This window comes from Pseudophryne corroboree, chromosome 8 (genome assembly GCF_028390025.1).
Source record: "Pseudophryne corroboree isolate aPseCor3 chromosome 8, aPseCor3.hap2, whole genome shotgun sequence".
NCBI lineage: Eukaryota > Metazoa > Chordata > Amphibia > Anura > Myobatrachidae > Pseudophryne > Pseudophryne corroboree.
In genome coordinates this window covers 213873544-213901487 of record NC_086451.1, presented here as the reverse complement: position 1 = coordinate 213901487, position 27944 = coordinate 213873544, and the positions used below count along the sequence as shown (strand labels likewise).

The 27944-nt window shown below is 44.9% G+C and overlaps 2 protein-coding genes across 2 annotated transcripts in view; both read right to left on the bottom strand.

Moving 5' to 3' along the window:
* The window catches only part of AR (androgen receptor), a 755291-nt gene that overhangs the window by 152605 nt on the left and 574742 nt on the right, over positions 1-27944 (bottom strand). The gene's annotated exons all lie outside the window — the stretch shown is intronic.
* Positions 16250-17348, bottom strand: LOC134948827 (putative uncharacterized protein DDB_G0294196). The gene is made up of 2 exons (XM_063937073.1): positions 17198-17348; positions 16250-17123 (listed from the first exon to the last, which is right to left on the bottom strand). Exon 2 carries the CDS (start codon positions 17113-17115, stop codon positions 16432-16434), a length of 684 nt encoding a protein of 227 aa, XP_063793143.1. The 5' UTR covers positions 17116-17123; positions 17198-17348; the 3' UTR covers positions 16250-16431.

Sequence of the window (27944 nt, the reverse complement as noted above, 5' to 3'; positions counted from 1 at the left end):
TGAATTGGATTCTCAATGGGAAAGGGGGCCAGTGAAGGGCTTGTAGGAGAGGGGAGGTGGACATAGTGCATTTGGCAAGGAAGGTGAGCCGGGCTGCAGCATTGAGGATAGATTGAAGTGGAGAGAGGCATTTGTCAGGGAGTCCAGTTTGGAGATTACTGTTGACTTTTATATTAAATTTAGTGCATATTAACGTCCCTGCGCAACAGGTAACTTTTTTATTTTTACATTACTTGAGGTTAAACTATCTTTTACTGATTTGGCTTGTGCCCGACTTTTGGCCCGTGTTTCTCTGAACTATTAATACCAGTACTAATCCTTGGACTGTATCTGGCACCTTGTCAGTTATGAGCTGACATTGCACTTTTAGCTGTGACAATTTACTACAGATTGCCATCACCCTAGGTAGGTATTCTGTTTCATACTGTAGTTTGACTTTAGAAGTTGAGAAGAAAAAAAAAAAAGAGTAATGTTTGCCTACAGGCAATAGGGGTTATTCAGATGTGGTTGGAGTTGCTGCACCAATGCATGCACAGTACCCATTCTGCATTTGGGTCCTGTGATGATGGATGCACTACGACATTAGACTGTCAGTGAATGATAGTCTGATGCCATTTTGGGGTGGGGAGGATGCAGCGACACCCTCTGTTTCTCAAATGGAAGTGTGTCACCAACATGAAGGGGGAGGTAAGAGACCAGGGATCTCAGTGGTTGCATGGAGGTTTCCTGGCCTCTGTGACGGATGGCCAATGGGTACAGCAAGCCACTTGATGGTGAGTGATGATGCAGGTCAGATCATTACTGCAGCAGGAGGCGTATGCTTGAGTTCCAACATCTTAAGCATCAAGATTGGCATTCATTCCAGGGAGAATACTCATGAAGAGCTCATACCACAGAATGCCTAGGCGGGTTTGGTTCTAATCTCACAGGAAGAATACCCTCCTACAATAGCAAAGATCATGCACGTAGGTCAGCTGAATTTTTCTAAACAGGAACATATCCTTGAAGATTCCATGTATATGCACTGTAGTAATAAATGTTATTTTGTTAGTTTGTATTACCAGTGATTGTTTCTTTAACTCAGTAGAGTTGACTGGAGAAAGAGCATTACAAGTTACGCAAAACTTATAAAGATTATATAACAATTGTAGGAAGAAAAAAGGGGGAAGGAAAAAGACAATAGAGTAAAACCAGGATAGTTTTGAAGAGAATATAAACAGCTTATATTCCATAGATCTCTCCTTCTGCTTTCTAGGTTTCTTTATTCTGGGCGGCTGCTGATTTTATTGAACAATCACTGATTCAAAATATCAGATTACAGCTTCCCTCACAAAATCATATACATTACCAGTCTTTGGTGGGAGTGCGTTTACTTAATCTGAAACCTACTCTTCATTTAGAATATTCTAGATACACTAATGCCTATTGTAAATGCATGGCCAAGACGTTAATACTGCAATCTTCCTGAGACTGTGCCATTGGCTTTATTCGTGGTACCTCGCCTCCCAGAGCTCATGTGTATATCCTTTCAGTTCCAGAAACGGAAGACACATAGATGTAAATTAAACAGCGCTTCTGACAGTGAGGATTCTTTTTTTTATTAAGAAAAGCATTTTGTACACAGACCTGAAAACTACTGTATACCACACTTTAAGAGACTTGCTTATTAACTATCTGCAATTTATTATAAATTATTCCTAATAAAGTCTAGAGCCGGTCCCCCAAAGCGATGTCTGCCTTTCTGTCTGTTATACCCCTTTCACACCTGTCGAAGTCGAAAAATATTGCAATACACACACCACATGCAAACACCACACAGATGGCATCCATGCATGTACTCAGTCTGCCGTGCGTGCGCATACTCGCAAATTGCGTACAATCGCCTCCCACGGGAGTGCGCGTACGGGCATGGTATGAGCAATTACAGAAAGATTCTTACTTGCAATGGAAAATGATTACACACACATGCCAAAGTGCCCAGCCTGTGTCGAGTCACTGTTCACACACACACACTAATCTAACCAAACATGCACATCATTCCAACACAATGTCTTGTTCATCCAATGTTTGAACAGACCCCCTGGTCTGTGAAGAAAGACAAACACAAACCGGACAAGTCATCGTTTGGTGGGGGCCAGAACAATGGGAGACAAATATCCCAATAGATACACACAAGCCTGCGGTTGCAAATTATTAACTACTGGCAGCCGTCAGTCTAGAAAACCTTTGAAAGATAGATATAATAGCAGGGAAACACTTGTAAATATATATATATATATATATATATATATATATATATATATATATTTGTGTGTATCTTGAGAATGGTTGGTCATTTCATGTGTAGGATCATGTTGCCTGGAGATAACATAACAAAGTAACCTAATGAACATGGAAATATCTGTCACACATTACATATTTCCCAAACTTAGTACACACATTACACATAGTCTCCCCTTTCCCCTCATGCAACTTTTACTTATCCACAAGGCACAACAAGGGAATTATACACCTTTACAGTATGCGAGGGGACAGTAACTGATCAGAGCATCATGCATGGTATCTACGTGTTCGGATAATTATGAGTAATAATCCGGTGTTGGTTTGGAGAAGATCGCATGTCGTTGCGAATAGTTATTCGCAAAGGCAGATTAAAGGTATATTTGTGTTTATTATGTACTTGGTATGCGGTGGGAATCCACAGCTGACCAGCTGTACACACCCCTGGATCAAGGCATCGCCCATCTCTTCAAACCGACCAATGACCTCTCCTGTACTGTAAACGACCATCCCTCCAACTAATCAGTGGAGAGCATACAACCCCATTGTATTGTATTTTGGGCAAGGGTATATAAACCTTGCACCTGGGCCGGTCACACTCTCTCTCTGCTTTTTAAAGACTCATAGGTCGTCTCGCCAGACGACTGGGGACCGGATCCGGGTGGTGCAAGCGACAAAGCGTACGTATCATTGGGTGTGACTCTCTCTCTGTGATTGAATTGTATTGTGTTGTACCATTTATATTGTAACTTATTGTAATCCCTTTTTCAAATATATTATTACTTGTTGCTGCTTTGGACCACAACTTACAATCAAATACTGGTGTCGCATTCAGTTTCTGTTGAGCGTTTGTATAGTGTAATTGCCACACCTAGAGCTGCCTCGTGCTGTCAGTGTGTCGGTCTATGTGTATGCACTGAGTGTAAGCTGCACGGCTATTCCGGCGTGTGTACGCAAAGTGCGTGCACAGTACGGGACTGTGTACGCTAACTGGGGACAGAGTACGAAGGTAAAGGATTTATTACAGTGGCTGCAGCGGCTTCAGTTACAGTGTGCAATAGGGGTTAGTGGCTGCTTTCCAAGAAGTCTATTGAACTTCTCACACCGCAGCTTGAACCCGGTAAATTGCAGATTTTTCAGGCTTCCTAAACGGTTCGAGCTGCGATGTGAAAGGGTCACCTTCAATTTACCGTTTTCAAAATACCGGTATTTTGAAACGGTAAAAAAGCAGGGTCCTACCCGTTTCAGACCCGTTTCATTGTGCAGTGTGAAAGGGTCTGAAACGGTATTTGCAAGCCCCAGAAGGTGATAGGCTGTCTCCATGTGTGATGTCACCAGGCAGAACCAGGAAACTGGTTGTAAAACACAGGAGACACATGAGAGTGGCTTTAGAAGCGTTTTCAGTGCAAATAGGCAGCTGCTAAGGATCAGAGGGGATTAGGAAATATGCAGACAAATAACTGGGACAGTCAAGGATGCACTCATATATAAAAACATGGTTAAAATGCTTCAAGCTGCTGGGTTCCATCGTACAACTATCCAAATTATTAATAATTAATTAATAATTATTATTAATGTGTGGGCCAGAAAAGTCCATTTACAATGACAACGACTGTTTTCTATGGGTGAAACGGGTTCAGTGTGAAAGGTACCAAAACGGTAATGAAATGGTAATATACTGGTTACAACATGCGATGTGAAAGGGGTTTAACTGCTCAGACCCGTTTTAAGTACCGTTTAAAATACCGTTTCAAAAGCAGGTTTTGCGATGTGAAAGCAGCATAAGTAAGCATTTTAAACTGATATTGCAGTTAGATATCCAGATATCAGTGATTTCCTTCCGCAATTAATTTTTTTTTTTTTTAATAGCAAAATTTGGACAGTAACACTTGCATTGGAGGAATGGGGACATCTTCTGGAAGGACAACATTATCTCATATCTTCAAATGCCACAGAAAAATGGGGTATTGTCAATCAATGCAACCTACAAGTTCATTTTAACCAACTTAACAAAACAAACATGCAGCTAATAAGGGTTAAATAACTACATCTCTTATTTAGATAATTTGATCACTAAAAAATAAATAAATAAACATTTTTGGAAAAAATATACTTTTATACATAATTTTCTTTAGACATCTGGTAGGACTTCACAGTTCTGCAAGAAGATCAGCCAGCAGTGGCAATCCAAAGGATCGCCCATCAATCACTACTGGCTAGAATGGGAGACATCAGTAGGAGGATGGTCTGCTGCAGTGCAGTCAGCAGCCAGCATGGGCTCGGGCTGCAGGAAAATGGTCCTATTCATGCTATCCTTTTAGGATCGCCCCCGCCATTACACAGCCCGGCTGGCTGGAGGATGATGGGGACAGTTGCCGTGGCAACCATTGGATCGTCTAGGTGTGCAGAGCCCAGCAGCTGCTGGAAAATTAGCTTCCAGCAGGGTCTTATGACATCAGATATGACCGTGTCAGGGAAAGCCCAGCCTGGCATGCCCGCATCTCAAGAGACCACACCAGAAAAGTTAACATTTAAACACAGCTCCTTTTAGAGGGTATCATTTTGGGTACTGTGTCTCCTACTGCACTTCACATTAGTGAGGAAAGTCTGGGGGCTGCAAATTTTAGGTGTCTCAAGGACAGCTCATTGTGGCGTGCTCTGGTGATGAGAACTCCTATGACAGCTGCGATATTTGATATAGTCACAAATCCAGGAAAACTCCACAGTCCCGATTTGCCAAAAGTAGATGTTTCTGGGAAGATAATAAGTGGTTCCTATTTTGTCCCGATTGGAATGTGTAAATGTTGGGAAGTCTGGAATATACACATAACATAAAAAATGGTAGTGCTTAGCAGGGGATGGTATCAGGATCCCGGCGCTTGGGATGCTGGCAGTTAGAATACAGACAGCGGCACCTGACATGCAGAATCCTGACACCTGTTAGGTATTATAACCCTAATCCCCTACCCCCCTAACCCTAACCCTCCCTACCCGAAGCCAACCTGCCCCCCTTCCTCAATAGCCCAACCCTAACCCTCCCCAGTGGTGCCTAAACCTAACCCCCCCTCTCTGCAGCCTAACCCTAATCCTCCCTGCTTAGTGCCTAACCCAACCCCCCATGGCCTAACTCTAACCAGCCCTGGCATACTTACATTCGGGATGCCGACAGTCGGGATTCAGATACCCTGTGACCTGTGCACTGTAAGACCCCTGTCGGCAAAAAGTAGATTTATGGTAAGAACTTACCTTTGGTAAATCTCTTTCTGTGAGGTATACTAGGTTCCACAGGGATAACTTTGGGGTGTAGAGTTGGATCTTGAGCCGAGGCACCAACAGGCTAAAAGCTTTGACTGTTCCCAGGATGCTTAGTGTAATGCCTCCTCTATAACCCCACCTCCATGCACAGGAGCTCAGTTTTGTTAACCAGTCCAATGCAGTAGCAGGTAAAAGAGACGACAACCGTTAGTAGCCACATACACTACATTCTCATGACAGGAGAAGGTATCGGCGGCTAACGCCATACAAACCCAAAGAAGCTAAGTGCGTCAGGGTGGGCGCCCTGTGGAACCCAGTGTACCTCACAGAAAGAGATTTAACAAAGGTAAGTTCTTAATATAAATCTCCTTTTCTGCAGCAGCGTACACTGGGGTTCCACAGGGATAACATCAGGGATGTCCTAAAGCAGTTCCTCATGGGAGGGGATGCACTCTAGCGGGCACAAGAACCTGGCGTCCAAAGGAGGCATCCTGGGAGGCGGAAGTACCGAAGGCATAGAACCTTATGAACTTGGAAGGCCAGCCTGTATATAAGCATGTGCAATCACCATTCTAATCCATATGGCCAAGGTCTGCTTGTTAGCAGGCCAGCCACGTTTGTGAAAACCAAAAAGGACAAAGAGGCAATCAGATCTCCGAAGAGAAGCTGTCCTCTTCACATAAATACGGAGAGCCCGTACCCGATCCAAAGACCGCTCTTTGGAGAATAAACCTGGAGAGATAAAAGCCAGAACCACAATCTCTTGGTTAAGGTGGAAAGATGACACCACCTTAGGCAGATAACCAGGGTGAGTTCTAAGAACCGCACGGTCACGGTGAAAAATCAGAAAGGGTGACTGACAGGACAAGGCACCCAAGTCTGAAACCCGTCTAGCAGAGGCAATAGCCAGCAGAAACAGGACCTTAAGAGTAAGCCACTTAAGGTCCACAGACTCAAGAGGTTCAAACGGAGACTCTTGTAAGGCGTCCAGAACAACCGACAAATCCCATGGAGCCACAGGCGGGACATAAGGAGGTTGAATCTGTAAAACACCCTGAGTGAAAGTATGAACGTCAGGCAAAGACGCAATTTTTCTCTGAAACCACACCGACAAGGCATAAATATGAACCTTGAAGGAGGCCAGACGAAGGCCTAAGTCCAGGCCCTGTTGCAGGAAAGCCAAAAGTTTCACAGTACTGAACTTGCATGCATCATAATTGTGAGTCGCACACCAGGTGAAGTAAGACTTCCAGACCCTATGATAAATCCGAGCAGAAGCCATTTTATGGGCCTTCAACATAGTTTGAATGACCACCTCAGAAAAACCTTTGGCACTCAGAACGGAAGCTTCAAGAGCCAGCCGTCAAAGCCAGCCAGGTCCAAATCCTGGTAGACACAAGGGCCCTTAACGAGGATATCTGGGCGCTGCGGAAGCAGAAGAGGACGCTCCATCGACAGACCGTGCATGTCTGAGAACCAATGCCGTCTGGGCCACGCCGGAGCGATTAGAAGTAATATTCCTCCTTCTTCCTTGAACTTTCTTATCACCCTGGGCAGAAGTGACACCAGAGGGAACACGTACGGCAGTTGAAAGTTCCATGGAATTGCCAGTGCGTCCACGAACGCTGCTTGAGGATCCCTTGTCCTTGCTCCGAAGACCGGAACTTTGTGATTGTGTCGAGACGCCATCAGGTCTACATCTGGTAGACCCCACTTGTCCATGAGGAGTTGAAAGACCTCCAGATGAAGGCTCCACTCTCCGGCATGCACGTCCTAATGACTGAGGAAGTCCACTTCCCTGATTAGGACCCCCGGAATGAACACTGCCGATATGGCTGGCAGATGGCGTTCCGCCAAACGAAGAATATTTGACACTTCCATCAGTGCTTTGCAGCTTCGGGTGCTGACTGGATGATTTATGTACGCCACCGTGGTGGCATTGTCCGACTGTACCTGAACAGGCCAGTTCTGTACTAGAGGCAGGACTAGTGTCAACGCATTGAAAACTGCCCGCAATTCCAGAATGTTTATCAGTAGGAGGGATTCCTCCCTGGTCCACCGACCCTGAAGAGAGTGTTGCTCCAACACGGCGCCCCAACCCCACAGACTGGCATCCGTCGTCAGAAGGACCCAGTTGGAGATCCAGAATAGACGCCCCGGAGTCAAGGACATCATGTAAGACCTGATCCGGTGAGGCAGGCCGTCCCATTCGGGGAGAATTAACCTCTGCAGAGGACGGGAATGAAATTAAGCGTACTCCATCATGTCGAAAACCAACACCATGAGACCTAGTACTTGCATCGCCGAGTGTATTAACACACGTGGGCGAGAGAGGAAGCATCTTACCTTGTCCTGAAGCTTCAAGACCTTCTCCAAAGACAAAAACAACCACTGTCTTGGGTGGCCAATAGTGCTCCCAGGTGCACCATGCTCTGGGCAGGAACCAGGGAACACTTCTTCCAGTTGATGAGACACCCGTGGGCTTGCAGGAATTGGACCATCAGTTCCAGATGACGAAGGAGCTGGAGAGTTCGCCAGGATTAACAATATACTGCAAGATCCCGATACCTTGACGGTGGAGTAGGGCCGTCATGACCGCAGTGAAAACTCGAGGAGCCGAGGTCAGACCAAAAGGCAAGGCCTGGAACTGAAAATGTAGGTTGCCAATAGTAAACCGCAGGTATTGTTGAAGCGACACTGCAATAGGTATATGCAGGTAAGCATCCTGTATGTCCAGGGATACCATATAGTCCCTGGGCTCCAAGGCCAGAACAATAGAGTGAAGAGTTTCCATACGGAATTTGGAAACTTTCACAAATTTTGTTCAAAGACTTGAGGTTGAGAATGGTCCGCAAAGATCCATTCGGTTTCGGAACTAGGAACAGCATTGAATAGTGCCCCCTGCCTCTCTAAGCCAGAGGGATTGTACCACCAAATGGAGAGTTTTTGCTTTTAACGGATCCGAAGGGAAGTTTGTTGAGCAAAACTGGCAAGTGGGACGTTTCTTGAAAGAGATGGCGTATCCGTGAGTGACGACTTCCCTTGCCCAGCGTCTGAAGTGGTCTGTAGCCATACCTGAGCAAACCGTAGAAGTCGGCCTCCCACCATGGGATCCCCCAGAGGGAGGCCTCCCCATCATGCAGCAGGCTTGTCTGTTTTGGCAGCAGGCTGACGGGCAGCCCAGGCACGTTTAGGTTTGGGCTTAGTGGATTTGGAAGTGCGAGCCTGTTTCGGGTACACCTGACCCTTTGCTTTACCTGTTGGCCGAAAGCCACGAAAGGAAGTACTCTTAGCCTACAGAGCCGAAGGAGTAGTACTAGGTAGACATGTAGTCTTAGCAGACGCTAAGTCAGCGACAATCTTGTTAAGATCTTCCCCAAAAAGAATGTTTCCCTTAAAAGGGATAACCTCCAAGGTCTTTTTCGAGTCCAGATCTACAGACCGGGACCGCAACCAGAGAATCTGGCAAGCCAGAATAGACGTGGTAGACGCTTTGGCAACCAGGATACCTGCATCAGATGTTGCCTCCTGAAAATAATGAGAGCTGTAACAATGTAAGAAAGACACTGTTTAGCTTTATCAGGAAAATTAGACGGTAGTTCTGCTTCAACTTCCTGAACCCAGGCTTTAGCTTTAGCAGCCCAAGAGGCCGCAATATGCACAGCTCCAGCAAGAGTGTAAATGGACTTCAAGAAACCCTTCACACACTTATCCCTTGGTTCCTTCAGAGAGGTGACGGTAGTGACAGGCAGAGCAGATGATACCACCAGACGTACGACCTGCGAGTCCACCGGTGGCAGTGTTTCCCAACTTTTGCTTAACTCTGCAGCAAGGGAATAACGAGCTAGCATTTTCTTAGAGAGAATTTCTTTCCTGGATATTCCCAGGAATCCTGACGTATGTCAACTAAATGGTCAGAATGTAGTAAAACTAACTTAGTAACCTTCTGATGCTTAACTTATCTGGTTTCTTAGAGGGAGCCGGTGGTTCTTCGTCATCATCAATTTGAAGAATCAGCCTAATAGCCTCTAAGTGGTCAGGAACATCCACTTGGGTCAGGGATTCCCCATCAGAAGCATCTGCATCAGTGTCTGAGGGATCCATATATGCGCCATCTTCATCAGATGAAGTATCAGTAACATGAGTGGACTGTGAGGACGTAATGGCCCGCTTAGATGACACCTTGTTCTTAGGCGGGCGAGGGTTAGGATTTTGCTTGGCCAAAGACTAATTCAATTGCTGTAACTGAGAGGACAGAGTATCTACCCATGGCGGATTAACAGCAGGGACAATATGTGGCTGTAATGGCACAGGAGGTCCCATAGGGGGCACAAGTCTAGTTACCAGCGTAGTCAGTAAATTAGAAAACGTAGCCCACGGTGGGTCAGTAGTTGCCACCTTGTAGTAGACTGACTGAGGGGTACAAAGCCCCCAGCACCTGAACCCTCAGCTGCAATATTTTCCTCAGAGACATCCATGGCATGAGCACTGCAGGCCGCAGGGTCAGCCACAGAACCCTCACCCTGATGAGCTGACATTATATGAAAGCTTTACCTTAGGGTGGAACAGTACAATATAAGCAGACAAAGTACCTAACAAAAATCCCCCCAGATAGTGTGACTACAGGCAGAGCATACACGGAGGATTTAAGAGGTATATGGTGACTGTAATACACAGAGAAAATACCAAAAGAGTATATCCTGTGATAAACACTATATTATATGAAAACCCTGATACACTTAGCCCCACTCAGGGTACAGAATATAGGGATAGCAGTATATGTGAGATACACGGACTGGAAATCACACGGCAGCTATTGGCACACACACAGTCACTTGTACAATGCAGAAATTATCACAAATAACCATAAACTGCACTGGACTAGCAATACTTTAGTAAACACACTACTCAAGTAAAGCTACTTAGGTATATAGATATATCAATGCACAGTAAAGACTGGATGTATATCACAGGATACTTGTACTAAATATCCCTAACAATATGCACTTGTTCTTAATTAACACTGTCTAAAGACATGTAGAATACTTAAGTGTCCTGTAAATGCACAGCGCTGATGATGCAGGCGGTTTTACAGAAGAGGCATTTCCCAGCAGTCCCAGATCAGCGCAGCTGTGTGTGTAATGGCGCCCAAACGCTGACAGGGAGTGAGGGAGAGAGAGAGATGCAGCTCCAGGACGGGAACATTAGCAGTAAATGGCACCCTGGGGCTGTGGGAGAGGCTACGGGTCAAAGCCTTATCCCCTTGCTGGACTTCACCACCGGATACTGTGGGCGTTAGAAAAATGGATTATTACCTAAATCCGACCTGTCCCCCTGCCCTGGTGGTCTAGTGGGGTCCCTGCACAGCCACAGTGTCCACGCCAGCGCGCGCGGGCCGTCTCCCAAAGACCACGCCGGATTGCGGTTTGCAGCGGGTCTCACCTGGGGTACTCCCTTACCTCCTCCTTGCAGCGGCCACGTGATCCTAGAGAGCAGTGGCAGTGTATGTGTGCCCTATTCAAGAACCGGAGCCCTCCGCTGTAGTTACCCGGCAACCAGGGCGCGGGAGTGTACAGCGCTGCTGGGAGGTGAGGGAGCCGCAGCATGAAATGTCAGAAATAACATCTAGCACTTTTAAGTGCCTATGCTGCGGCTCTGAAGTCTTCTTTCTTCTAATAAAAGCTCTTTTCACGGCTGCTCAGTGCAGCCCTCCCTTTGTCTGCCTGCACTGCAGGCACCAACTTACAAACTAAACTCCTGTGCACGGAGGCTGGGTTATAGAGGAGGTGGCGCTAATCATCCTGGGAACAAAGCTATTAGCCTGTTGGTGCCTCGTATCAAGATCCAACTCTACACGCCGATGTTATCCCTGTGGAACCCCAGTGTTACCTGCTGCAGAAAAGGAGATATCGTTTTACTGGAAGGGGGTTTGGAATCACGGCCCAACCCTTGTTTTCATCATTTAGGAGGTTTGGGAGATGCTGGGCTGTTGTGGCTGCACTGTTGGCTCCTACACTGTTACAGGAGCCGAGTTCTGTACGTAATGTTACAGTGCAGCACCTGGCTCGTGTAACTGAGGAGGAGCTGGCATTTTGGTGTCACCCCTTGGAGGGTGACACCCAGGAGTGGCCCGTATCCCCCTAATATGTATGCAGTGGCTGATGGAAAGACCAAAAATTGCACCACGGAAACAACGAGATCCGGTCTGAAGATCGACAGTGTCTAGGTCGACCACAATAGGTCGACAGTCACTTGGTCGACATGTTTTCAAGGTCAACAGGGTTTCTAGGTCGACATGTTCTAGTTAGACAGGTCAAAAGGTCAACATGAGTTTTTCACATTTTTTTCTTGTTTTTAACTTTTTCATACTTAACGATCCACGCGGACTACAGTTGGGAATAGTAACCTGCCCGAAGCATGGCGAGTGAAGCGAGCCATGTGAGGGGACACGGTGCACTAATTGGGCTTCCCAGTCACTGTACGGAGTAAACGACACCAAAAAAACATGAAAAACTCATGTCGACCTTTTGACCTGTCGACCTAGAACATGCACATCACTCACCTAGCACATCACTCACAGAGACAACACTGCCGGCATATATTCGATCAACCAAATAGAACAGCGTCCATGTTATAACAGCATGGGCCTAATTCAGATCTGATCGCAGCAGCAAATTTGTTAGCTAATGGACAAAACCATGTGCACTGCAGGGGGGTAGATATAACATGTGCAGAGAAAGTTAGATTTGGGTGGGGTGTGTACAAACTGAAATCTAAATTGCAGTGTAAAAATAAAGCAGCCAGTATTTACCCTGCACAGAAACAAAATAACCCACCCAAATCTAACTCTCTCTGCAAATGTTACATCTGCCCCACCTGAAATTTGCTGCTGCGATCAGATCTGACACTGTCATAAAGAAAGCCCAACAGCATTTATATTTTCTTAGAAAAATGCGATCAGCAGGAATATCTGAGGCAATTTTAGTTCATTTTTACTCTTGTATTATTGAGAGTGTGCTTACTTACGGTATTTCCGACTGGTATGGAAATTGTAATGTAGCAGAGCGTAAGTCGCTTGATAGAATTGTTAAAACTGCTGGAAGAATAGTAGGTTTACAATTGCCCAATATCCAGTCTATTTATGAAAAGAGGCTCCTTACAAAGGCTAGGAGTAGATTGGGTGATGAGCCACACATTAATGATACGGTATTCACTTTGCTTCCTTCCAGCTCACGTTATAGGTCTCTGCTGTGCAAGACCAGCTGGCTGAAAATTAAATACAGTTTTTTTCCTAAGGCAATAAATATGCTTAATGGTCTTAAGGGTAGATAAGACTGTGGTATCTGCTTATGTATTTACTTGTGTTCTTATGGCTTTTAAAATATTTTATTGTCCTTTATTGGTATTTGTACTTCTGTGGTATCTGTTTCGCTCATATTGAAATTTCATTGTTTGTTCACATGTTGAATATTTAATGATAATAAACTAAACTCAAACTCATCTGAATTAGGCCCTAAGTCTTTCTACAGACCTCTTGCTAGGAAGATCTAGGAGTCACAAAAGAATGAATAAACCCAACGCATTTCGTCTCTCAATGAGACATCATCAGGGGTATGACTTCATATAAAGCGTTGATTAAAAGCAATCTGTGGGGATGCTGCTAATGTAAACTCACTTTACCAATTTAAGGAGACCCCAGATGTCACATCAAAAAAATAATTCTGATTTCATAATAGAGCATAATGTGATCAAATAATTGGTCAATTCGTCCCAAAAGTAGATTCTGCCTGAATTACTGATTGAGCATAAAACGATCCAATGACTGGTCAATCCAATTAAGGGTAGAATTTCAAACCCAGATTCTACCTAAGATCTGTGGTGAAGTAGCTCCTCGTGATCCCAGCATCTGATTCCAGCATCTGACATTCATACCAGATGCTGGGATGACTAGGAGTTACTTCAACACAGAGCTTAGGCAGAATCTGGGTTTGAAATTCTACCCTTAACTGGATTTAGGGAGGCTGATTTTGTAGGGAAGGGAAAATATGTAAACGACTCTTTGGCAGAGAGGAGGAACTTTGAAAGGGTGCAGGAGAGGTGAGAAACATTAAAAAGTGCAATACTAAAGGCAATAGACCTTTGTATCAAAATGGCTAGGAAAAAACACAAGAAAAAGGAAGCCAATGTGGTTTGCAAACGAAGTAGTAAGTATAGTAAAAGCAAAAAAGATGGCCTTTAGGAAACACAAGAAGACACAAAATAATGAAGACAGAGAGATGTATCTTGTTAGATAGAAGGAGATTAAGGGGTATATGCAATTGCGGTCGAATTGCTGCGAAAGTCGAAAAACGGGGCATTTTCGACAAAAAAAAAATGTCGAATTGGTTTCGACAATGCAATACAGTACTTTTCGACAAAATACCTGCCGTTTCAGATTCGACTTTTTGCAAATCGACATTTTCAAAATTCGACATGTCTGCAATGGTCAAAATGCGGCTTTTCGACAAAAGTATATTCCATTGAAGAATGTCGATTCGACAACAGTGCTTTTCGACAGTAATTCCGTCAATTTCATTCCGCCTAACTTTGCTGGCAGAATCTAATAACATTTTTTAAAAACATGGGGTTTTTTGTGTTTATTTTTATTGCTAATAGCATATCTATTTTTATTAAAAGGGATTATGTACTTTGTTTGTCTATTTTTGACCCACAAGTATTTTTCAATAGATTTTTAAAAAGAATATTTTTTTCTTCACTCTGCTGACGGGAATGTACCCACTCTTCAACAGTTTTACCCAGGATACACTTCTGCAAAACCACTCCAGTATTGGACCAGTTTACCCCACTCTACCATGGACGTCCTACTTGTGATGTGGACCTGAACCACCGCCATGTTAGAGTCACTCTTTCAGGTGAGATGTATTGCCCAAAACTCCCTCTTGTCCAAGTAACCCCGGCATGTCTAAGGTGCATGTCTTTGTCACAAATGCAACCCTCCGGCATTTGCAAAACTGCACATCCAATCATGCCCTGATACACCAATGCTTACGCTGTGTCAGGGAATGTTTGGATGTGTAGTTTCTCAAGTGCCGGAGGGTTGCATTTGTGACAAAGGCCGCTGTAACCTGCTTGTGTCAAAAAGTGTTACTTGTACCTTGTCTTCTCCTAGAAGGGTGACACTATTACCAATACCTGGAACCTCATACTATTCTCTTCCACAGGTCTTGCTGAGTATCCTTCCCAATTTGCAGGAAACAGCATGGATGAAAAGGGACATGACAGTTCCCCTGATGTACCATGGGCGACCTAACACAATACCACTGCATCTCTGAAATACCATATTTTACATTTTATTTGCTATTAATTTAAAGAAAAACACACAAAACTTCTCATTTTAAAAATTTATTTAAGAAATATGATTGTATTTAATTTTGGTTTTTAAAATAAAATGTAATAAAACAAAAAAAGTGTTTGTTCTTATTTACATTATTTTCTTGTGTAGATATCTGTGAATTTTTTTTTTCCATATTAAGTAAAGACACTAATGATGTCATGTTCATTCCTTTCCCAAGAACATTTGTGGAACCACACAGCCCAGCATGACCCATTGCTGGACTGTGTTGTTCCCCAAGGGCAGGCGGTCCAAAGTGGCAGAGTGGTGTTAGTGGTCAGCACTTTGACTCGCCTGCACTTGTGGAACCACACAGCCCAGCATGACCCATTGCTGGACTGTGTTGTTCCCCAAGGGCAGGCGGTCCAAAGTGGCAGAGTGGTGTCAGTGGTCAGCACTTTGACACGCCTGCACTTGTGGAACCACACAGCCCAGCATGACCCATTGCTAGACTGTGTTGTTCCCCAAGGGCAGGCGGTCCAAAGTGGCAGAGTGGTGTCAGTGGTCAGCACTTTGACTCGCCTGCACTTGTGGAACCACACAGCCCAGCATGACCCATTGCTGGACTGTGTTGTTCCCCAAGGGCAGGCGGTCCAAAGTGGCAGAGTGGTGTCAGTGGTCAGCACTTTGACACGCCTGCACTTGTGGAACCACACAGCCCAGCATGACCCATTGCTGGACTGTGTTGTTCCCCAAGGGTAGGTGGTCCAAAGTGGCAGAGTGGTGTCAGTGGTCAGCACTTTGACTCGCCTGCACTTGTGGAACCACACAGCCCAGCATGAACCATTGCTGGACTGTGTTGTTCCCCAAGGGCAGGCAGTCCAAAGTGGCAGAGTGGTGTCAGTGGTCAGCACTTTGACTCTTCCTGCACTTGTGGAACCACGCAGCCCAGCATGACCCATTGCTGGACTGTGTTGTTCCCCAAGGGTAGGCGGTTTAAAGTGGCAGAGTGGTGTCAGTGGTCAGCACTTTGACTCGCCTGCACTTGTGGAACCACACAGCCCAGCATGACCCATTGCTGGACTGTGTTGTTCCCCAAGGGCAGGCGGTCCAAAGTTTCTTGAATATATACATTGAAACATGGCTTTACTCACCTTGGTACGCACAACACGAACTATGCCGTCCACTTCAATTTTCCAGCCAATCCTATGAAGAAGCCAAAAATAAACACTAGTGAATAGTAAATTCACACAACAGTAAAAGCCTATTTTACACCAATACAAAAAGGAGTTTGTTTAAAAAAAAAAAAAAAAAATGGTATCAGAATAGCTCTTTGGCCCATCATACATGTAACCACAAGGAGCTTTCATCAGTTACCACACGCGCCCGCATACATGCCCGCGCATGTATGCCTAGACATAGCTCCTTGGTAGTATCCGGTCACGGGTGGGGGAGCCCAACACAAAATTTAAAACACTAGTAAGAAACAAAACAAACTAATGGGAGGGGGAGAAAGGGAAACATGAAAAACATATATAGTAAATAATAAAACAATACGACCGGGCTTATGGTGGTTGTCCGTCCGGATCCTCTTCTTCCTCCTGATGGGGCGTCGATGCCCTGGGCGGCTGTGGAGTTCGTTGACTTGGCCTCGGTGGCCGTGCGGGTGTAGATGATGCGGCCGGTGTTGGTGGTGGAGGCATCTGGTGGGTGGGGTACATCCCTGAATATCTTTGGTACAGCTGTGACCGTCCATACCAGGATGGTGGTGGAGGAAGGGCAGGAGGCGTCCATGTGGCTTGTGATGGTGGATATGGTGGTTCACCAGCGTGTTGATGAGCTGGCTCTGGGAGCTTATCATACATCATCTGCAGTGTGGTTGCGATGATCTGGTGGCTGGATGCCGAATATCGTTGGCTCTCCGACATGTTGTCAACGCTGTGTGCCAGGCATGATGTGTTATCCACCAGCCGGTTGATGGATGTGGCCAGAACTTGAAGGATGTCCATAGTCTCCCTGTGATCTTCTCGTCTGGTCTTTTGCGTTTCTGCCGTGCTGTCGGCAAGAGCCTTTTGCTTTTCAACCAGACCGTTTGCCATCTTCTCCATTGTCTTCTCAATGGCGTCCAGTCTGGTTTCAACGACATTCGTGTAGGTATCCTGGCGGGCGGTCATCTCTGCTGCCAGGGAGTGTACCCTCTGAACATTTGAGGGATCCTGCCCTTCCTGTACGTCTGCCACCAATTGCATTTGTGCAGCTGAAAAGAAAATTAGAAATTAGTATACACATTCATACATTTGTTTGAAGGCTCACAATTTGATAATTACTCACACAGGGATGTAGAAACAGCGGGCTGCTGCACTTCCACCTCGTCGTCCGACGAATCCTGTAGGAGATCCGGCCTGAAGAAGGGACCAATCCCCGACGCAAGTCCGCTGCTGGTCCGTGGCACCTCTGTTTGCAAAAGAAGAAAAAAATAAAATAAAGTTAATAAACTATACAAAAATGGCGACACCCCCCCAAAAAAAACAAAAATAAAAACCTTCTCCATCCTGTGGTGCCGCTGCTCCAGGAGCTTCACTTGTCCTCAATTCTGGAGACTTTTCAAGGGTATGGCTGGATACGTCTGCACGGCTGTCTTCGAACCCAAGAAAAGTCTCGTCCGTTAACCCTGTAGACTCAAACAGTTCGGGTGATGGGTCCACAAGGGTAGTGTCTTGTTGAGGCTCTTCGGTCACAGTCCCAGAGCTCCTGGAGAGATGACGAGCTGGTGATGGCCTGCGCGCAGGAGATGTAGTTTGGCGCCCAGCTGGTGGTGTGGTCGCCGACGGTGTCTGGCGCGCAGGTGACGTTCTGCGCGTTGATGTCTGGCGCGCAGGTGACTTTCTGAGCGCTGATGATGTGTGGTCTGATGATCTGCGCGCTGCTGATGCTTGCTGCGCAGGTGATGGTCTGCGCGCTGCTGCCGATGCCTGCTGCGCAGGTGATGGTCCGCGCGCTGCCGATGTCCTGCGCGCAGGTGATGTCCTCTGGGCAGGCGTGTCTGGGGAAAAAGAACAAACACATTAGCAAATAAAAAAAAAAAAAAATATTTAGTACAGCTCATCTGAATGTATTCTTACCATCAGGCCTCCTTTTGGACTGCTTGTCTCTCGCCGTCTTCCGTCTTCTGGGCGGTTCTTCCTCCTCGGGAAAGCCAGCAGGACGGCTGGAGTTCACACCTCCGCGAACTCCTTGGACCATAACAGGGTTCATGCGCCTTCTAATAACGTTCTCCCAGGGTAGCCACTTCAGATTGAGAGCCGGACCACCTCCCATAGCTGTCTCATGTCGGAGCTGAATCCCCATCTTCTTCTTGGTCTGTCTGCGGCAATCACTGTACCGCTTCATGCAGTTTCTGGTGCTCCGGCGGTTTCCAGATACTGAAGTGACTTGTCTCGCGATGGCATCCCAGATGTTTCGCTTGGTCTTAGCTGCTGTGGTCTGTGCCCTTGGTCCATACAGAACGTCGTAGGACCTGTCGACGCCATCCACTAGGGCACAGTTTTCCGCCTCAGTGTATCTGGGTCCACGCGGCTTCTTCTGTCCTGCGTCTTCACCAGAGGCTTCCTCCTCCGACTGATCCTCTGGCTGGCTTCTTGCCTTTAGGGATAAAAAAAAACATGCATTTAATAAGATCGGTATGTACCTGTGAGTGTGTCAGTATCCCTGGCAGTGCACAAAGATACCTGTAGGTGTGCATGGCAGTGCGCAAACTAGGGTGTGTCAAGTTGGATGCTATTGTGTCTGCAGGTGTTGTCAGTATTTACCTGTCTAGGCCTTTTCTTTTTCTTTTGCTTCTGTCTTTGGTCCCTTGACGACCGCGGCTGGTCACTGCATGCCTGTTCGGTCGTATCCTCCTCCTGGGTCGGCTCCCACTCCTCATTGCTGTGCAGGGAAAATGCTTCTGAGGGGTGGGGGGAAGGGGGGGGGGGATCGGGGCCGCTTGTCCCTGGACATCTCTGTTGTAAAAAGAAAAAAATATATTTTTACAAATTTAACACACATTACATAATTACATGCAACCACACGTCATGCTGCTGGGACCCCTGTGCTCAAGCAGGACCAAACACAACAACAACAAAAAATTTAAAAATTGAAAAAAACCTCAGCCAAACAAGCCAAAACCCCCGTACAAGCATCCCTGCATATGCTGGAGGTCAACCAGTGCAAAAAAAGGAGCAAAAAAACATGTTTTGGAAACAAACAACAGCACGTCGGCCACATGGCAGATACCGACACACTCTAAAATCACCCCAAACAAGCCAAAAAGCATCCCTGCACATACTGGAGATCAACCAGTGCTAAAGTAGGAGCAAAAAACATGTTTTGGAAACAAACGACACCACATGTCGGCCACATGGCAGATACCAACACAGTCAAAGTCAGCCCAAACAAGCCAAAAAGTACCTCCAGCATGTGCAGGGATGCACCAGTGCTAAAATAGGAGCAAAAAAACATGTTTTGGGAACAAACAACAACACATGTCGGCCACATGGCAGATACCGACACACTCTAAAATCACTCCAAACAAGCCAAAAATCATTCTTGCACATGCTGGAGGTACACCAATGCAAAAGCAAGACCCAAAAAACATTTTATGAAAAAAAAAAAAAGTGAAAAACTACCCCCAAACACAAAACTCCCAAAAAAAACATGCAGCAATACAAGCAGGAGCTATATACACATACCTGCACACATATACATACCCCAAACACCCCAAAGCAATGCCACATGTACACCTCATACATGCAACGCCAGACCACATGTGGTACTTACCTACAAATGTAGAAATCGCTCCAAAAACGACTCTCCTCCGGGGTAACAGGTATCCTCCTGTCCGTCCTGGATTAAAGCCTGCTGGGTGTCCAAACGATACCACAGCAAACAACCAATTTGCTAGCTCTGCAGCACCTCCACTCCACTCTGCAGGTTCACAAAATGGCTGCTGAGCACGCAGCAAACAAGCCCTATAAAGGGCTCCAAACGGCGGAAAGTCGAATCCAGGACGCCCACTACTCGACGATTGGTCCGTTATTCGACAAGGGGAGTGTCGAATGCGTTTTGTATTGAATATGTCGAATTCATGGTCCCGGGTGGAGGGTTTCGGCTGTAGAGTACAGTCGAATCCTAAAACGGCCGAAAAAAAGACGCAATTCGTCCGGGATTGCATATACCCCAAAGAATGCAACCTTAGCTGGGGAGGAAATGGGCAAGTCATTGGGTAAATGGGGCAAAACTTGTTTTAGGTATGTAAGCCAAAGGAGAAAAACAAAAGGTGGAATAGAGTGGGAGTCTTTTTGAGGGGGGAGTCTTTTTGAGGGGGACAATGTAATAGCAGATTATCTTAAAAACTACTTTTGCTCAGTATTCACTACTGAAAAAGAGTGGAAGGGGCTATAGTTACATTGTAGGTATATTCAGAAAATTAGGTACAGTAAAAGCAAATACATTTACAGAGGAGAAGGTTCTAACAGAACTCTCAAAACTGAAAGTGGATAAATCAATAGGGCCAGATGGGATACATCCAAAGATACTAAGAAAGCTTAAAGGGGTTCTGGTAGCACCATTAACAGAATTATTCAACCAGTCACTAGCTAGAGAAGTAATTCCTGAGGACTGGAAAAGAGCGAACGTATTTCCACTGCACAAAAGTGGAAGCAAAGAAAAGGCAATCAACTTCCGACTAGTAAGCCTTACATCAGTAGTAGGGAAATTGATGGAAACACTCTTAAAAGAAATAGCTATAGATAATCTCAAATCCAGCAATTTACAGGCTCCCAAACAGCATGGATTTACTGGGGGAAGATCATGTCAAACAAATCTAATTGACTTTTTTGGTTGGGTGACTAAAGTAATATACAAAGGCTGTAGATATAGCTTATCTAGACTTTAGTAAAGTGTTTGACACTGTCCCACATCACAGACTGTTAAGCTGGACACACACTAGACGATATTGTGGACGATGTGCCCAATTCTAACACATTCTTCAAGATATCATTTCGTGTGTATGCACTATGTCACTGACGATGTGCACTCCAGTGTATCGTCGGCGACATCGTCCATCGGACCTGCGTCCAACATCGCCAGCGAGAGCCATGCTGCCGAATGCAGCATTGCCCTTGCAGTTACTCGTAGCTGCCAGCATTGCCAAATGTGTATGCACTTGCTGATGCTGACCCCGCCACCGGGTCCCATCGCTGAGGATATTCCGGAGTACACAAATCAACTAGTGTGTACCAGGCATGAACAGCAACTCCAACCGCATCTGATTGTAAGGTTTACTGGAGCAGGGACTGATGTGAATCATTGAATACTCTGTTTAAAGCACTGCACAACATTTCAGTTCAATATAAATGTATTTGATTGTACATCTCCAGGTTGTATTCTAATCCATCTGTGGTCCTAAATGTAGCTACTGCATCGTTATGTCACAGGATGGTTAGGAGCACATTTATATTACCTTTCTGGTTTCCCTTGGGGATAAAGGATAAGCTCTTGTATGCTAATACCACAGAGTAGAAATTATTATGAAATGGGAATGCTTTCTAAGGAAAAATGATGTTTAGCACATGTTGGCTACATTGAGCAGTGTAACAATAAAAGTGGCAAACATGATAACATTGCACAAAATGCCAGTAAGATGCATTCCTGACTAGGACTACACTGATTCAGCATAACCTTCAAATTATTTTAAGAAAGAAAAAAAAGAAAAGAAAAATAAATTTATTAGCTAGGTTAGCGGTTCTAAACTCACACAAGATGAGAACATCAAACTGGTCACTGTGTAAACCCATGACCCATTCCTATTCACTGTATATAGGGCACTGTGTATAGGGAATGAATGTATAAGGATCTATAGAGGACTTCAGATACCTAGTAGTAACAATTTTCACCATGAAAGTCATACGGTGTGCCAAACATCTGGCCGCATATCTTGTGTGTAAAATTTAATTAATTAAGCTCAGACATGTCCTTTCATCATTTTTGTAACATTGTTAGGGGGATATCCAATTATCCCAGGTAATTTACCGGGGCTAATTGTCCTGCCGGGAGCAATCCTATTAGCCCCTATAAGCCAGCACGAGCGGCAGCTTACACTGGGTTACCTAATGCTACACCCGGTACTGGTCCTGACAGCTCCCAGTGCAGCGCTGCAGTTCCGGCTCCCTCCAGTCACATGACCGCTCCCCATGTGACCGGGGGCGGGGGAAGATGGGAGAATCAGGTCGTGGCGCTGCCCCGGCTTCCCCACCGGGGTTAAGCGCCAAGTGCCGGCTCCTGGGCCGCGGCACCATCCCTGCAGTCCCAGCGGGCAAGGGATACTGCAGGTTGCCGCAGTTATCTGGGATTTTGTTTCACCCGCCTCAGGCAGGTAAAACCAAATCCCCGGAAACAGCTCCCTTTTCATGCGAAAACGGAGCTGTTTCTACCGAAAACACACAGTTTTCACTGAACTTGTGTGTTTTTGGGAGGTCATCTTTTTTTATTTTTTTATTTTACGGGCGATCCATATTGGATAGACTGTAAAAAAATAAAAATAAAAATCGATGAAACATTGGAAAAAAGTCAGACAAACGTCCATTTTTCAGACCCGATGTTAATCCTCTGGTAATTGGATATCCCCCTTACTATCATCTCTAAATTGCATATGAGATGCATGGATGCTCTATTACTGGCCATGTACTGAACGATGTAGGAGACAATCCCGACCAACAAGTTCCAGGGGCTGATCGATATGAACGTTTACTGCCTGCCTCCATACACAATGATGTATGGGTACAATGTTATTATACTGCATGAAACTGGCAGAGCGACAGTCTGAATATTCAAACATGTTTGAAAATCAAAACAAACAATCATGGCCGATAGACACAATGGGGGGAATCTAATAGGGTGTGAGAATCAGAAAGTGAGAGATTTGGGGAGCATTATCCTGTTTTTTTTAAGTGGCAATGATTCACATGGCAAAACCAGGTTGATTTTGCCATGTAAATGATTGCCACTTTTTAAAAAAACAGGAAAATGCTTCCAAAATCTCTCACTTTCTAACTCTCACACCTTATTACATTCCCCCCAATATATCCATCAGCCTGAAACCAGCAGATATCATGACAATACTCTGGAAAAAAATCTCACAGTATCTGTCCACATAATTATCAGGGTTCCTCCCCTGGGGAGGAGACCTTTCACTGTTCTTCCATTTAAAGAAACAGGGAAAATGTCATGTAGTCAGTTGTGGCAGTGCATACACTGCCCAATGCAGGTGACAAATGATCGGATCAGTCGAGCATGGAGGAAGATTTTCCATACTCAGCCGTCTGATTATCACTGATCAGTCGCAACCATACACTATGCGCTGATACTCTGCAGATCTTGCTGATAATTGCATAATGTATGCCCAGCTTAAGTTCCATCTTTTCCTATTAAACAAATCAGATAATTTATCTACCTCATTTTACTGACTGCAATAATAATTGTTCTGTGTAGTTTTGTGTACTTTAAAACATGATTAACTTAATTTCCCCATATATTGGCCTGATTCATATTCCGTATCTTTAAAATTCCAGTGCATCAGTAGGAGATAGACGCATTGTGTTTGCATTAGAGAGGATCTAGGTGCTATAAAACAAAGTGTGGGAATATATCAATGCGTTTCTATAAGCAGCCAAACAAACAATAATAATTAAATGCAAAAAATCCCCACTCTGTTCAGAAAGGTGCTTGACGGTTCACCCAGATCAATGATCCTCAATGGGAATATGTTGTCTGTGTCTCTCATAAAAGGGAACCTCGTGTCTCCACAATACATAAAGAGAACAAAAGTAAATACAATAGTGCAATACTATTTTCAAAAGTAACAAAGCTGTATGTCATTCTTGAGTTAATCTCGTACCAGAACTTTCTGTCTACTGGTATGGTAGACAAAAATTACATTGGTGTAAGAAGGTCTAGCCTTGTAGGATATCCATTCACCCAATCCTTCTTCCACTGCTGGAATCAATTACTTCAAAGCTCCATCAAAATAGGAAAACACTAGCATAGTGTATTACCATTTTTATTGCACACAATAAGAAAACAATTTTAAAATCAAGGTGCAAGTTCGACTCTCACTGTGTGGAATGTGTCTACTGGCAAAAGCAGACAAACAAGGCAGTATGTTACAATAACCAGGTGTCCCTGGAACCATTGTTTTGTTCCCACAGGTGTCCCCCAAACAGTCCTCGTTTACCCCTTCTGGCCATCGCGTTTAAATACCCTTAGGTATCCTTTTCAAGGCATGAGGGGTGTCTGAACTTGAACAAATACTGTATTTATACCTCCCTGCAGACCCAATCAATCAATTAAAAGATGGACCTATTTCCAGACATGGATTTCCTATCCTCTAAGTTCCCCATAGAATCACAATACAGATCCAGGTCGGGTATTTACACCATTTGTTGAATCAGGTGAGAACTTTAAACATTATTAGTTTGTTCTTCCCGGAACCGGAAGTGACCCGCTTGAATTCCATCTGCGGGCCATTCTTGCGTCACTTCCTGTGACATACTTCCGGTAATAGCAGTGAAACACTTCTCGTTCCACCTGCAGTCCAACATATAGCTATTTCCAGTTATATACTTCCGGGCCCGCTTCAATTTATTAGGGGGATACATTGGGAGATCCATTTCTAATTTCCCTTATTGCAGCCGCCATCTTGGACTGGATCTCCTATTTATACATGGAATGCCGCCATTTTCTTGAAGTACAAATGAAAAATTAAAAAACACATTAATACATTATATTAAAAATCCACATATTCGTAAAAGAAAGAAGACACTAAAACCACATAGAATAAAACACATATAAGAAAAAGACATTACTGATATTACATTAAATGGAACACTAAATATTGAAAGATCATATATCCATCAAGGATTTACATAAACCACTTTAATTCAAAGTCCTTGTTAAGACCCAAAGGTGCTAATGTTTTAAGATTATATAGGAGTCATCTCACTTTTCGCTAATTTTGTGGCGATATTACTCCTACTTACATCAGGTAAAACCTTTTTTAATATAAAAAAATTATTTATTCACCTTGCATCACAACTATGAACCGCCTTAAAGTGCATAGACAGTGCATGGGATTCAAGACCTTTATGTATATTTCGTAGGTGTTCTCCTAACCTAATTTTCAATGCTCTACTTGTCCTTCCAATATAAAATTTCCCACATGAGCATTACCATTCCATAGATAACATTATTGGAATGACAGGTCGTAAAGTCTTTTATTTCATATTTTATTTCATATTTTAACCCATTAATACTTTTCTCGGTTAATTCAGGTGCAAAGTTATTAGGGACACTTTTCCATCCCAAACAAGTCCCACATCTAAAAAAGCCTTTTGTCAACACCCTAGATTTTTTTAGAAGACACAGGACAGAGGATTTTTACTAGTTTGAACTTTAAATTGGCTGACCTCCTAAAAATATAAGAGGGTTTGTCAGGTAGGTCCTTCCCAATTACCGGGTCTTTTTTAAAAATCTTCCATTGTTTTTTAAGAACATTTTGTACCTGATGATGCTGGGATGTAAAATAGGATTTTAATTACCTACCAGTAAATCCTTTTCTCGTAGTCCGTAGAGGATTCTGGGGTCCATATTAGTACCATGGGGTATAGACAGGTCCACCAGGAGCCATTAGCACTTTAAGAGTTTAACAGTGTGGGCTGGCTCCTCCCTCTATGCCCCTCCTACCAGACTCAGTCTAGAAACTGTGCCCGAGGAGACGACATACTTCGAGAGAAGGAAATACACAGATAGTGGCGAGATTCATACCAGCTCACACAACAGGCAAATCCGGCCAACATGCCGGAAAGCTCAGCAACAGCTGGAACAGTAAACAACGCAGAACTCACCTAGATACCAGGCAGTACTGAACTATAACATCAATGCAGGAAAACGAAGCGCTGGGCGGGCGCCCAGCATCCTCTACGGACTACGAGAAAATAGGATTTTAATACCTACCGGTAAATCCTTTTCTCTTAGTCCGTAGAGGATGCTGGGGACACCATTAGAACCATGGGGTATAGACGGGATCCGCAGGAGACATGGGCACTTTAAGACTTTGAAAGGGTGTGAACTGGCTCCTCCCTCTATGCCCCTCCTCCAGACTCCATTATAGGAACTGTGCCCAGGGAGACGGACATTTCGAGGAAAGGATTTATTGTTAAACTAAGGTGAGATTCATACCAGCTCACACCTCAACCATGCCGCAGAACATGGCATTCAACAGAACACAGGCCAACGGCATGAATAATAGCAGCAACAGGCTGATAATAAACGTAACACAACATATGTGTAACCATAACTATTAACTGCAGATACAGTACGCAGCGGGACGGGCGCCCAGCATCCTCTATGGACTAAGAGAAAAGGATTTACCGGTAGGTATTAAAATCCTATTTTATCATACGTCATAGAGGATGCTGGGGACACCATTAGAACCATGGGGTTATACCAAAGCTCTAGAACGGGCAGGAGAGTGCAGAAGACTCTGCAGCACCGATTGACCGATCTTAAGGTCTTCATCGGCCAAGGTGTCAAACTTGTAGAACTTTGCAAAAGTGTTTGACCCCGACCAAGTAGCTGCTTGGCAAAGTTGCAATGCCGAGACCCCCCGGGCAGCCGCCCAGGACGAGCCCACCTTTCTAGTAGAATGGGCCTTCACCGATTACGGTAACGGCAATCCAGCTGTGGAATGAGCATGCTGAATCGTGTTACAGATCCAGCGTGCAATGGTCTGCTTGGAAGCAGGACACCCAACCTTGTTGGGAGCATACAGGACAAACAGAGCCTCAGTTTTCCTAATCTGAGACGTTCTGGCGACATAAATCTTCAAAGCTGTGACCACATCCAGAGATTTCGACTCCACGAAGGCGTCAGTAGCCGCAGGTACCACAATAGGTTGGTTTATGTGGAAAGAGGAAACCACCTTCGGTAAAAATTGCTGACGTGTCCTCAATTCAGCTCTATCTTCATGGAAGATCAAATAATGGCTCTTGTGAGACAAGGCCGCTAACTCAGACACCCGCCTTGCAGATGCCAAGGCCAACAGGATGACCACTTTCCAAGTGATGAATTTCAACTCCACCTTCTGTAAAGGTTCAAACCAATGTGATTGAAGGAACTGCAACACCACATTAAGATCCCATGGTGCCACTGAAGGCACAAATGGAGGTTGGATGTGCAACACGCCTTTCACGAAAGTCTGAACTTCTGGAAGGGAGGCCAATTGATTCTGAAAGAAAACTGATAAGGCTGAAATCTGTACCTTAATCGAGCCCAATTTTAGGCCCGCATCCACACCTGCTTGTAGAAAATGGAGAAAACGTCCTAAGCGAAACTCTTCCGTAGGAGCCCCCTTGGATTCACACCAAGAAACATATTTTCTCCAAATACGGTGGTAATGTTTAGACGTTACCCCTTTTCTGGCCTGAATAAGTCAACAGACGCGGTAAGTCCTGATACGCGCACGGGCCCTGTTGTAACAGGTCCTCGCGCAGAGGAAGAGACCAGGGATCTCCTATGAGTAATTCCTGAAGCTCTGGATACCAGGCCCTCCTTGGCGAGTCTGGGACAATGAGGATCGCCCGGATCTTTGTTCTTCTTATGATCCTTAGAACTTTTGGAATGAGAGGAAGTGGAGAAAATACATACACCGACTGAAACACCCACGGTGTCACCAGTGCATCCACTGCTATTGCTTGAGGGTCCCTTGACCTGGAACAATATCTCTGAAGCTTCTTGTTGAGACGAGATGCCATCATGTCTATTTGAGGAACTCTCCAACGACTTGTCACCTCTGCGAAGACTTCTTGGTGGAGGCCCCACTGTCCTGGATGGAGATCGTGTCTCCTGAGGAAGTCTGCTTCCCAGTTGTCCACTCCTGGAATGAATATCGCTGACAGATTGCTTGTATGTTTTTCCACCCATTGGAAAATCCTTGTGGCTTCTGCCATTGCCGCTCTGCTTTTCGTTCCGCCCCGACGGTTTA

Bases quoted from the DNA above. Each gene is read 5' to 3' on its own strand.
- LOC134948827 (XM_063937073.1), bottom strand. From the start codon at position 17,115: ATGCAATTGGTGGCAGACGTACAGGAAGGGCAGGATCCCTCAAATGTT.